Source organism: Atractosteus spatula, chromosome 4 (genome assembly GCF_055471065.1).
Source record: "Atractosteus spatula isolate fAtrSpa1 chromosome 4, fAtrSpa1.hap1, whole genome shotgun sequence".
Taxonomy (NCBI): domain Eukaryota; kingdom Metazoa; phylum Chordata; class Actinopteri; order Semionotiformes; family Lepisosteidae; genus Atractosteus; species Atractosteus spatula.
This window is the reverse complement of record NC_142709.1, coordinates 51,910,382-51,923,521: the sequence shown is the minus strand read 5'-3', so window position 1 is coordinate 51,923,521 and position 13,140 is coordinate 51,910,382. Positions and strand designations below refer to the sequence as shown.

At 38.0% G+C, this 13,140-nt stretch overlaps 1 protein-coding gene across 1 annotated transcript; it reads left to right on the top strand.

Annotated features, from left to right (window-relative positions):
• Nucleotides 1-1,139: 1,139 nt before the first annotated feature.
• Nucleotides 1,140-2,873, top strand: tmsb4x (thymosin beta 4 X-linked). Its single transcript, XM_088912926.1, has 3 exons — nt 1,140-1,199; nt 2,165-2,277; nt 2,407-2,873. Exons 2-3 carry the CDS (start codon nt 2,178-2,180, stop codon nt 2,439-2,441), a joined length of 135 nt encoding a protein of 44 aa, XP_088769052.1. The 5' UTR covers nt 1,140-1,199; nt 2,165-2,177; the 3' UTR covers nt 2,442-2,873.
• Nucleotides 2,874-13,140: the final 10,267 nt, after the last annotated feature.

Below are 13,140 nucleotides of genomic sequence, written 5' to 3'. Positions count from 1 at the left end.
AGTAACAGTGAACTTCACCTCTGCACAGCATCTCCACACGGCATTCATCAGTGAGCTGGACACTCCGGTGCTCTCTGACCCATTGAAGATTGAGAATGACGTTGGGGTTCAACGAATACCTTCAGCTAAGATAAAGAACACGATTCTTATTTCATAGGTTCCTTTTCCATTCTCCTACTTCATTGTGTTATGGATAAGAACAATAATTTTCCAAAGTACACTTCAGTGAAACACTAGTGGGGATTGTAAACCGTTTTTTTTTAAAACACTTTGCATTTCATAAGGTAAATGTGATGGAAAAAGACATTAAAAGATTGCTGGAATTTGATTGGGTCACTGATTTGAACTAATTCACTGAAAAAGGCTGAGTGAGACAGAAGCTGCTTTTTCTGCCTGTTCTTGTAGCTCTGGTACAGTGTGGTAAAAAAGCCCAGATAATTTTCTTTTTTTTTTACAGTACAGCACCAACAGTTCTGTGGTGAGAAGAGCATTAAGATTTAGCTACGTTTTTTTTATTTTTATTATCTTAAAGTTAAATATTTGTTTAAAGTTTCCTTGATGCAGAATCACCTGGACAAGCCTGTCGTATTTTTTTTTTCATTGAGGCATCACAATCCTTTTGTCTTCTGTCATATTTCAATCTGTGTAAAGATTTCTAACACAAACGAAATAAATCAATTTGATTTTTGCCGTCACCACCATAGAATAAGATATTCGAACACGTGTTTCGGGTCAACAAAAAATTAAAGACAGCAATAATTCTAAAATAGAAGGTAATCAACTTAATAAAAAATCTAAAAACTACGATATAAGGTAATCATGAAAAGCACATGACAGGGGTTTACCATTAAAAAATCACTACAGACACAAGGTGTCGCTGTTGACAGCATATTGACGGAACAATGGCGAGACCTGATTATTGACACCTAATAAGCATTGTTTGAATCATTTTTATATCCCTACTTGGTGTTTCTTGCATATGGATGACATACCTCGCTTATCGTCGATTTCAAAATGAAAAATGTTGTGTATTTTTATAAAGACTGGCAAAGATCAGTCTGTTCTGCCGATAGGAGTGGTGACGTCAGGGGTCGATTTGCATATCTCAGAGTATAATTGGTTTGCTCCGCCAGTTTCCCCCTCAGTCCACCGCTTCACCGAGCCAGAGATTTCTTACGCCGAACGCCGGGCAGCCCTCGGTGAGTGATGAAAGACATTCTAGCTTTTCGTTACCTGCTTTATTTTTTAATGCTTGTGACATATTAAAGTGGGTAGTACAGAAATTGCATTGTGTTTTACCCCCACCCCCCACCACGAGCACGCATAACTACATTTTATTCTTTCTTAGTAATCAGAATATTTTTTAACTGCTGCTCGCAGAGTTTAATGCATTCGATACTGTTACAACTGAGCTAAAATAACTTGAAAGGTTGGCTTTCTTTTGTGAATTTAGACCAGTTCTGCGAGGATTGAACAATTTTTTTTTTTCCGTTTTGATTCAGGGATAGACTTGTATATAGATTATCTCCACGTTCGCTTTTAAAAGATTTAGTGTACTGAAGGGTTTTCTTTTTTCCCCCTTTTTGTGGAGAGGGGGGGGGGAGGATATTGCGGGTGTAGCGCGGTCTGTCTAGAGACCTGCTGTCTGCCGAGAGGATGCAGAACTGGGCGGTGGTTTGCCGTCGTTCCTTAGACTGCAGACGAAGCTTTTTGTGTGCGGAGAACAGACTCTTGGATTTATGCATTAACTGTGCTCTGAGGACATGCAGTATAAACGAATACCTTTAAAGCAGTTAATACGGTCATATTTTAGGTTAAGTAGCTTGCAATAAATATTTTAGGGGCTTTAGCGCCCTGTCTCTTGTGATGCAAATCTTTTAATGTGTCCACAGTTTAGCAGGGAATCGGCTTTTATTCTAGTCTATCTAACGTAAAAAAACAAACGAATGAAATTCAAATAGTGGTTTTACATATGCATCTATAACTGTTTCTGGGGCTGGGTGTCTGGGTGCGTGTAGATGTGTGCACGATGGCTGCGATATGAGGAAGTGTGATTAAGCAATTGGAGCTGTTAACGGCCGAAATCTTCCACCTTCCGAGTGGAAGGGCTGTAATGGGGTGGGCGGTAAAGTCATGGCGTGCCTTCTGTCTTTTGTGGCTGCAGATATCCAGCTAAAATGTCTGACAAGCCAAACATGGAAGAGGTCACTAGCTTCGACAAGACCAAACTGAAGAAGACGGAGACTCAAGAGAAAAACCCTTTGCCGTCAAAAGAAAGTAAGATCACTGGGAAGGCTCTTCTGCTTGTTATAATTTCATCATTTTTAATAATGAGCTTCACATGTGTACGTACACGTATAGGTTTTGTGACCCTAACGCAACCCGTGTCTTTTTTTGTTTTTGCAGCCATTGAACAGGAAAAGCAAGCCGAGTCATCGTGAAGACTGACCTCCCAATATGCACTGTACATTCCACAAGCATTGCCTTCTTTCTTCACCTCTTTTAGCTGTTTAACTTTGTAACAGGAAACTAAGTTGCATTGTGATTTGACGAAAACCGATGACTGCTGCTCTCCACCCCCCCCTTTTGCAGCGACAATTAAAGAAAACTACTGACTGTACGGAGGATGTGTCGGCCCATCCTAGTGTCTTGGCTTTCTTTGGTCCTGTTGTTGGTACCGAACATCTGCATGGCAATGAGGGAGAAACCAAGGGTGTGACTGACTACTCCGGGAACCACCTCCACATCTGAAAACCGTATGGCTTCCCGTGAATCTGTAAAATGCTTAAAAATCGAGTGCCATTTTTTATGATTTAAATTCTTGGAATGCACAACATTTTGTTTTGATATGCAAATAAAAAAATTAAAACCTATTTCTCTCTGTGGTTCTTTTAATGGATTTCTTCTTTCCACCCTGGAAATGGAATGTCAACGAAGAAGGAATTTTGTCACTTTAGTGCATTTCGGGAATTAATATCTAAGTTCTTTGTACCTAGAGGCTCGCTGGGATACATGGCTTCTGGATAGCTGTACTTTGTATTTTCATCCTCTTTGTTTCATTATTTTGCAACGAGACGTTATTGGAACAAAACAATGTAAGTTTCCTGTCCTATTTCCAAAAAAGCCATACGGTTTTCTGGATTTTAATGTAATACGTTTGAGCAACTATCTACTTGGGCACTAAATCTCTAACCCTAATGGAAACCAATGTTGGAATAAAATTTGGTTTATTTACACGTTTGTGTCCCAGCGGTTTTTAATTATTCAGTAAGTTAATTTTCCTTTTTCACGATTGCTTAAGGACGAGCAAGGAAATCGCTGTCCTCCCGAAAAGCACAGCCAAGTATTCGAAGTCTGAAAATCGTAATTCCATTAAATTCGCACTTCAGAACCGACAGAAAAACACTTGGTAGGGGAAACGGGCTATTATGCAACGGGATCAATCGCATTGTTTGGAATTCGTAAAGGAAACGAATTAAACTTCCAATTTAAAGGCTTTTGACCAGAGTCCTTTTAAATTGCTCTAATTGGATCAGGGCTGTCGGATAAAATTTCTGTGACGGCAAAGACCAGCCGAGATGCTCAGAATGTGTGGTTAAGTAGAACATAGCTGAGGTATCGTGAAATCTTTGTAATTTACGTTGTATGTGTTCTTATGAATTGGGTAGGATTTTCTGAAATTAACTTTAAGAACACTGCGAACTCATTAGAACTACGCGTTGGAATGAATAGACATTTTGCTGTCACCTGATCGTTTTTTGGAGGGTAGGTCCATGAAGCAAATAAAATGGCATTTTCTATGAAGCCCAGAGTACTATTTTTAATCGTTTGTAGTTCAAGCTTGGACTAAAAAAAAGATAAATGCTTATTTGAGAAATGTGCGAAAGAAAATTTGTAATTCTAATTGTATTGGGTTCGAGAACAGTTCTTGGGTTACAGGATTTTCGTGTTCCAAGCAAAAAGCAAGGGAAACACCTTAAGATAATTTTGTTTGCAGCAGCCGAACGATAGCGGACAAGAACCGTCCAACAGTGATCTCGGCCAAAAAAAGTGGAATTTCGCGGACCACAAAAAACACCTGTCACTTTAAATTTAACATGTCGTTGCTGGAAATGGATTCTGTTGTACTAACACACCAGCAAGCTTTGCATCACGGAGCACAGTCCTAAATGGATGAGGATTACTTACCTCCCGAAAGCTACATTGTCGCTGCGTGCTAAACTCGACCGTAAGATCACACATTTCTTTTACATTTGCCAGGTGACCTAGAAAGAAGCTGTAGTAGTTGAACGTTTTAGGCTTAGCACTACAGTGATTTCAACAAACAACTACACCACATTTTGTATTTCTTACGGTTAAAATGGGCTCTGATGTGATTCCTTTTATGTTTTTTAATCAACTGGTGACAGAACAGAAATTTCAACAGAAACTTTCTGAGAAAGCTTTACGTTTTTGTCAGTTCATGTAGTCCTAATTTGAAAACTTTCGTGAAACTGAAGGATTCATGTTTCATATAAACTGAAAAGAAAGCAAATTAATAAATTGCTTCAGGCATATAGGGTAAGTGGGGTGCTGAATTGAATTAACAGTGACAATAACATTATGATGTTGTATTCCATCACTGTCCTTGAAATCCTGAACTCTGCTTTGGCAGTTTTGTTTTCTGTTTCTTTACTGAATGTACTGTAATTTTTTTCCCCTGATTTGGCAGTCGTTAGCTTTCTGTAATTGTAGTTAATTTAAAAACAATGTGAATGCGATAAGAATTTCTTTCATCGTGTGGATTATTCTGGTTTACTTGCTGCTTCAGTCCTACGAGTTTTAATTAGTCCTCTGCACCGTGGTGTAGGAGTGGGATCAAATGAAAATGTTGTGTCACTTTTCACTTAAGGAATCCACGCATTATTATAGTTGTGGTACAACTATAGGTCTTAGCCTATAAGAGGTTGTAGGACTAGGTCTTAGCCAGAACCCCCATCAGACCATTGCCTTATAGTATGGTTTCAGAGTATCCTAGAGTATCTGAATACATTTTCAGATTTCCCTTGAACTAAAATCAAGACTACTGAAGAAATCATTTTTTATTTGGAGGACTATTTGTTATTTGTATTTGTTGCACTGTCAGATTCAGCTGCAGCTTTTTGAGATTTTGCAGAGCCATTAACTATCTGGAATCACAATAAAGATTTTGGTGTATTTTTGAAGGGAGGTTGAAAGATGCAGAGATAATTGTGTGAGTAGGATTAAGGGCATTATTACAGGTCTGGCTTTAATTAATGGTGTTCAGACTGCATAGTTCTGGAGGGTAGACAGCCACCATACCACACGTCAACTTCCTGTTGGAGTATAAATACAGGAAATGCTCTTCCTTCTCTGGAGGTGGCTGAATTGCATTTCGCAGTGTCCCATGACATTGTGCTTGCAGCTGCCCCTTTGCTGGCATTCCAGCAGGTTTCCTGAGCAAGTTTAGTGCATTCCTGGCCCACTGTTCCACGACCAAGTACGCTGGAGCCAGAATATGTCAGTGAGGAAACCAGTGTGAACATGTAGAAATGATTGTCATAGTGATACCGAAAAGGTCTGTAGTTATTAGCAAACCATTCATTGTGTTACCTTACCTTGTGTTTTCTGTACCCATTAAGATTTTACAATAATTACTTACAGGTGCTTTGAAACATGGGCTTTTCAGGCAGTCCACACCGACAATTAAATTGTCAAATTACACAGGCATCATTTAGCCATGCAGTCCTAGTATATGGCAGCTACTGGCTAGAACATACTGTGCTTAATGTTGTGCTTTTTTAAAAGAGCTTAATTCCAGTGACTCTCATTTACAATAAAAGTAAGAATAAAAGAGAAAACAAAAGCAGGGTGACTCTACTATATTTTAATTGAAGTGGTTTCCAATGAACACCTGCTTGTCTATCGACTTTTTGAGTTAATAGGTTCCTTCTCATGTAATATAAACAAACCACTTCAGTGTGTGTTCAGTGCAAATTACTATCGTGTACATTACTATGATACACTATATACATTTATTTAGTTTTCTGAAATTATGCGATGCTTATAGTTCATTGATGGTGTTTAACAAGACATTAATCATTTGAATCATTTATCATCATGAAACATTCATATTAACTGTTATTTCAGAGATGCTTGTTATGGGTTATGGCACAATATGAACGTATCAAATGTTTAATATCTCATGTTTAATTCCGCTCGTGTTACCACCTCATTGTGTACCACTTTTCAGGATTTCATCTCCATACTATTTTTATCATTTTAGTCTATTGCAATACTCTTTTCTTTCTCTTCTCCTTTCTAAAATCATGCTAGAGACAGAAAGTATTGATTTAATGTACATGAGGAGCACTGGAGGCAGAACGACAACTCAGGGTGCTTAAAAACTGTAATGGAACAGGTTTTTTTTAACTTTTGTTTCACCTGACTTCCAGATAATACCACTAAAGCTATTTTAATCAATCTTGTTGCTGAAAACAAAATCTAGATTATCAAGCAGCAGAAATGTTTGGGCAGAAACTGTCATCAGTGGGGACAGAAGCACAATTCATGTGTCAAAGACATGTTGGAGATATTCAAGCAGACATGAAGGATGGGTAAAATAAGGAATATGGCTGCATAAAACATCATTCATGACACAGAAAGGTGGGTGCTGCATTTTGCCATATGAAGATAATAGTACATGTCACGATAAGTGGATTTCCGGTAAGCTGGTTACTCTTAATAACTTTACTAATCCGATTAGGAGCTGTTTAGTTTTCCAGTCACTGAGAATGTGAGCAGCAACCATCCTCCTTCCGAGTTTCTTAGCATCTTACAACCTGGCCTCACGTGTAAGATCAGTAGCTAGGTCAAACACAAGGCATGATTCAGCACAATTGACATAGTCAGTTCCATTTTCATTGAATTCAGTTTTATTAGAAAAATTTACCTTTTAAAAACGATTTAATAAATTGCAACAGCCATAAGAACCTCTAAACCTAACATTTCTGTATGGGTGTATCAGTTAATGCCACTGCCTCACATCCCATGGAGTCCTGGCTTGGATTTGAGACTGGAGTGCCTTCTCTTGGAGTTTGCATGTTTTTCCTGTGGTTTTATGGGTTTTTGCTGGATGCTCCCGGTGTTTTCCACCTTACAAAAACATGGTGGTTGGATTGGGTTTTGTGTCTCTAAATGGTGTACAGTGTGTGTGTGTGACCTGCAATGGGCTGGCATCCCATTCAGAATGTAGTCCCCTCTTGCACCTTGGGTACCCAGGATAGGCTTTGTGTTGCTGTGACTTTTGCCAGGTATAAACAGCTTTCAGATTTGGATGTGGATGGTAAAGGTCTAAAAACAGAGAAAGCAACTCTCATAGTGTTCAGTTAACACTGTGTAAGGTATTTCTGCATCACTAGACTGGTCCTTTGGGCATCTCTGCTCTCCAAGTAAATCGCCAATCCCTGGGTCACCTCACCTTATCTGACAGGCTACTTCTCCTGATAAACAGAGGGAAGAGAGGAGGAAGCACATTTAAAGGTAATAAGTCTAATTGGTTGAAGTAACTTCAAAACCATATTACTCGCTTTTTAATTATTCATTGAGCAGTCTGCTGCCTGCAGATGATGTAATGAAGATGAGATTGTCAGGTGTGTGCTTGACTTTTTAGCATTGTATGTGATACAGTAGATTTAAGGAACACATCTCCCTGAAAAATTTTTGTTTGATTTTCGATGTTTGCAAATGAAACGTCAGACCATGCATCTGACACTCAGTAACGGCAAATGTGCTATAGGCTTATTTTTAAAACACTGTTATCTTCTTTTCTGTGTTGCTTATATATGCAATAGAATTGAAGTAATGAAAAAGAACACCATGTTTCTTGTTTTAAATTATATTGAAGCTACTGTCTTTTTAACAGCTCAGGGTGACTATAGGATGAATACTGGGCCTCATAAGACAGAACGGAACAAGGCAATGCTCTTGTTCTCTGTACAACCACTGTGGCCACTCACACGCTTGTTTCTCGTCTTCTAGAAGAATCTCCAACCCCTGTGTTGGCTTTCTTTGAGGTACACTGACATCACGACACAAAAATGGTCTAAAATACCATCCCCATGTGCCTGCTTTGCCTTTTCACATTATTGAACAAAGTGATTCGGTGCTGATCTGCATGGCTGTGTTTTACCACTGTTTTGGAGTGTACAGAGAGCTGACATTGAAGCACAGATTACCTAACTAATGGAAACATCTTTTGGACAGTAAAGCGCATTAAGAAAAAGGTTTTGCTGTTAATTCACACCCTGTTCAAACGAGGGCTAGCTAATGCCAGTTGTATTGCTGAGCCTGCCCCGCGGCGACCCATAAGCAGGTGCAAGCTGATATCCTCTTTGGATAAATCGGGAGCGTTGAGGAGCCTTGCTGAGGCCTCTGCCCATCGCCCAGCTTTCTTCCCTTCCGCTTCCTGGCGTCCGCTTTCCTGCACTCCTGTCTCCGAAGCTGAAGAACGCTGTCCTTCCCGGCGATGCAGTTTCCAGCTGTGTTGAGGGTTTTCTCAGACAGTCAGCTGACGCAGACACAAAGAGAAGCTGCTGTCTCGACTTCCTTATTATCCTGACAGATGACCTTTTACCTCTAAGCATCAGCAGGCTGTCTCTCTCCTGCACAGACCTACTTCAAGTTAATAGCAGATATAATCAGATTTGAAGCCATGGGTGATGCTAAAAAAGACCTCTTTTCATTGTCTTAACTGTGGTATATGCAACAATTTCCCAGTAGCATTGTTGTAACAAATGTTACTGTGTTGTTTGATCTTTGGACGACATTTTTTTTTTTCTGCACAACTCCATAAGGAAATCTAGGCTTATCATCATGGCAGACTGGCTAAGGCATGATTTAATCTGTATGTTGCTTTTTTTTAATAATAAACAACAAATGTGCAGTACTGGGGAAAAAATGCATACATGTTGCAAATAAAGAGACATAATATAAAAGTAAAGTTAGATAATTTTCTCAAAATAATTTTATGTCCTTTAGGCTTAAATGTAACTATGCTTTTTGCATTTTATGAATGGGAGCTTTCTTTATATTCCATGACCTCACAAACTGCATGTCTTCTTTTACGCAATTCATACTGAACCAGAGCATCCATGTCTGAGAATTAGCTGATCAGAGAAAAGGGACTGACCCTGACTGTTTTGTCTGTACCCAAGATGTCATATTGTTCTATATGACAACAATGTGTTCACCTCAACCCTTGTATGTGTCCTAACTGCATTTTAATAGAGTGTCTTTCTCTCTTATGAACCATTGCCAAACAAATGGAATGATGTTAGTCAGTATATGATGATTTGTGCACAAAAAGCTTCTTGAGTAGCTTCCAGTCCTTTTGAAAGATATGCAGCTGTTGCAGAACTGCAGTGCTCCTAACAAGAAACTAGAGCGTTTAGGTTTTAGGAGTCCAGAAAATGGTGCTTAATGTATGTCAATATCTCAGATCAGAAAATAATTCTGAAAAAGCTTTTAATAAAAAAATACTCCTCATAAAAACAGTTTTTATAGTTTTAGAGAATTCCATAGGGAAATATGCAAAAAAAATTAATTTTACTTAATTTGGTCATTAAATGTTATTTAATATTGTAATTGTAAGTAAAGCCAACAGCAAAAGTTATGACTGATGTGATCATTTGTGAAACGAAATACTTTCTTGTTTCTAATTTATAGTTTGTCGTTTGGTCTTCTCAGAAAAACTGGCTGTGTGGCTAGGCACTCTGAGGACATGGTGAGCTAATGTTTAGATATTCACCATTTCACATGCATATGCACTTCTTTGGATAAAAGAAACTGCATATAATTATATCCCCACTATGGTCATACAATAGCATTCTTCTAAAAATAAGGCATAATATTTAAAGAAAAAAGTAGTAGTTTTCCAGTTTAGCTTATGATTTGTTCCTGAAGATAGTTTGTTCCTATAAAATAAAACGTTCCTGAATAATTAAAGTAGTTGGTACTGGAGCAGACCATAATTGTGAAACTTTTTCAAAAGTTTTTTTTCCTTTTGAAATACCAGAAAAAATATACTGTATAATGAACTAATCAGTTGGTTTGTAAGTTGTGAGCCAGAAAGTCTGGAAAAAAATATTTTTGATTCTCAGACTGTTAGGAAAATATTTCACTGAAGCTGCTTGAACAATGGAAATATTTTGATATATATGTAATTCCAATAAAATAACTCTATTTTATTTAAACATGTTATTATTAAACATATTAACTTTGTTCTAGAAATAAATGTCAAACATATGAAACAAATAACGGTGAAAGGCCTTCCCAAGATGCAACTTTGCAGTTAAAGACTTTTATCTCAACCTCACCCCCCACTTCCCCATCCCCACAACCACACACGCACATACTTCACTTTTGTTGTTCTTTATGATGTCAAATGAATAATTAAGCTTGCATTTGTATATCTCAGGAAAACACCTGAAACTATACCATTCCAGGTGCAGCACTACAGTGGATTGGATTAAAATGTTTGGATATGTTTCTCGAACGTGTATACACAGAGTTCTCTACAAGAACGTTGAAGAACATTGCTTTTTTTGACGGAATTCTAACAACAAAATAACAGCCAGCTCACTTGTCAGGATATATTGTGTTATTCAAACACAGTGAGATGTCGTTTGATAGATATGTTTGTTTTTTCAGATGAACTTGAATTCCTTTAGCTAAGCCTGTTCCTACAGTGGAAGAAATTGCAGGTGTGCCCTTGTGGAAGCAATGAAAATAATAAAAGAGTAATTCAATGAGGTATCATACAAGACCTAAGCCATGTTACTAATAAGAAGAGGGATGACAACAGAAACAGGGCTGTTTTAAGAACTCGAGTTCATAATGCAGCGTGACGTGTAAATCCCTTGTACATAATGACTTTCAAAGAACATAATCAGAAGTGACAACTGCTGGCTAGAGGCTTCCTTGATCATGTGCCTTAAAGTAAAGGCAACACAGCAGCTGGAAGCCGATTTGCTACCAGACATGCAAAGCAACTGGAGGTTGAGAAGGAAGTTGCTTGAATCTTGACCCTTGACATTGGTTCCCTATGTGTTTTCTGCAGTGCTATGCTCAAAATGTGTTGGAGGCCAGTATTATATGTAAAGAAAAAATCAATATGAATTTGATCTTTTCTGTAAGCTTATTAGCTGTTTGCCGGTGCCTACAAGGCAAATGCATTAGTGTTGATGAATTAGAAACAGGATGATCAGTGGCTGCAGATTAGTAGGTGTGCGGATTGCAAATGTTAGATGGGGGAGGTGATCTTGTTTGTGTGTTGTATAAGCATTGAAAAATAGAAGAGCTCCAGCCCTTGTGTAAAAGGGTTGACTCAGTACAGAGCCTGTTAGTTAAGATGACATTACCCCTCCTGAATTCTCCAATGCCTGAAGACCTTCTGGTTTAGCGGAAGTCCCCACTGTCTAGGCAGTGGCAGAGGGGGACTCTGAAATAAGAAATGCCCGCGAGAGGCCATGATCACATCCCAGCAGGGACAGAGATGCAATGCTGCATTTGCCCATCACGCAGTCACTCTTTAAGCAAGCTGTTATATAGCGATACAGTGTATTGAAGTTTCAGTTGTCCTCAGTTGTCAGTAAGCGTGTATCAGACATCTGTCATTGTTCTCTACTTGTCTTTCACCATTTCCCATTATGACGTGTCTCTAAAGCAAGGCTGCATCACCAAAAGGATTCTTATTCTTTTTGGTGACGGCAGTGCTTTTAACAGTGTCTTCATTCACTAAGAAATTACAGTGTTCCACGTAGTGAAAATTACTATCTTTTTGCCTTCCAAAATAAGAATGTCCTTTACAAGTCTCAGTCTAATGAACTTGGATACTAAGGTTTCCATAGCAACCTGGAAGATCTTTAAAAGAAACCACTTAAAAACTGTTAATCCACTGATAATTTGTTAAATAAAACTTTAAATTAAATTTAGGCTTTATGTCAATGAGAAGTTTATTTTGTACATGTGATAAATCTGGAAATCTAAAATGAAATGTGATTGTGATAATAATATGATTTCAACCAAGAGAAATAATACTGCAATATCTCATATTTTTACTTTTGATTTTAGTCTTTTGTGAACACCTCATCTTTTTTTTTTGCTGTTAAAGTAAAAAAAATTGTTCAACAAAATTTCAAATACCAGCAAGTAAGTTTCTTAAGCAGTAGAATTTGTGGTGTTGAGAGTTGTAAACTATAGCAGCAGTCTCAATAAAATGATGAAGATACAGTACATGCAATGTGGAGGTTTTACACCAGAAAACGTTTTGGAACATATACTTTCAAAGAGACATTAAGAAATGAGGAGTTAAAAGCTAAAAAGACACAGCAGAGCACTGCTCTTCACCATGTTGTTCTTCACATTAAGTAATTCCAGTGTTTTTCATTCCCTCGATTTGTTCTCCATCTCAGAGGAGAGCTGGTGAGAACTAAAGTCTGCCAAGAACATTACCTGCAGGGCTAAAAGATTAGAAGCAATACTTACCTGTACTGAGGATAAAGAAAACAAAATGAAGAAGTAATCATTTTCATGAAGTCAGGTTGTGCAGTTTGGTTGTAAAATCATAATTGCTAAACAATTAAAACTGAATTATTTGCACAAAATATACATTTCCTTTTTAAATATTAAAAGTATAAGAGATCTCCCTGTTTAAACCATGCTGTACTCTCGTTTTGGTAAATGTCTTGGGAAATGCTTTCATGTATTAGAAGCAGTTATTATTGGAATAGTGGTCACTGCAGGCAGGGAGTGTTGGCAGGCACAAATACTTTATTGTGAGGTACAGTACAATGGGTGGTTATGGGATGTTGTGATGGTTTAAAAGTCAATCTTGGCATTATGTAGAAATTGTGGGAGTATCAAATCAATGTAGTTTAGATCAATCATAGGACCAGACAATACTTTTCTTCTTCTGCAGTGGTAGTTGTGGCTTTCTGATCCTTTGGACCCGCTGATACAGAAAACAAGAGACACCCAGAATGTAGTTTGTATGAGTCATAACTACCATGAATTCCAAAGAAAATTTAAGTGTTGCTGTGTGTATTCACAAATATAACATTATGAGTGAATGCTGGGGAG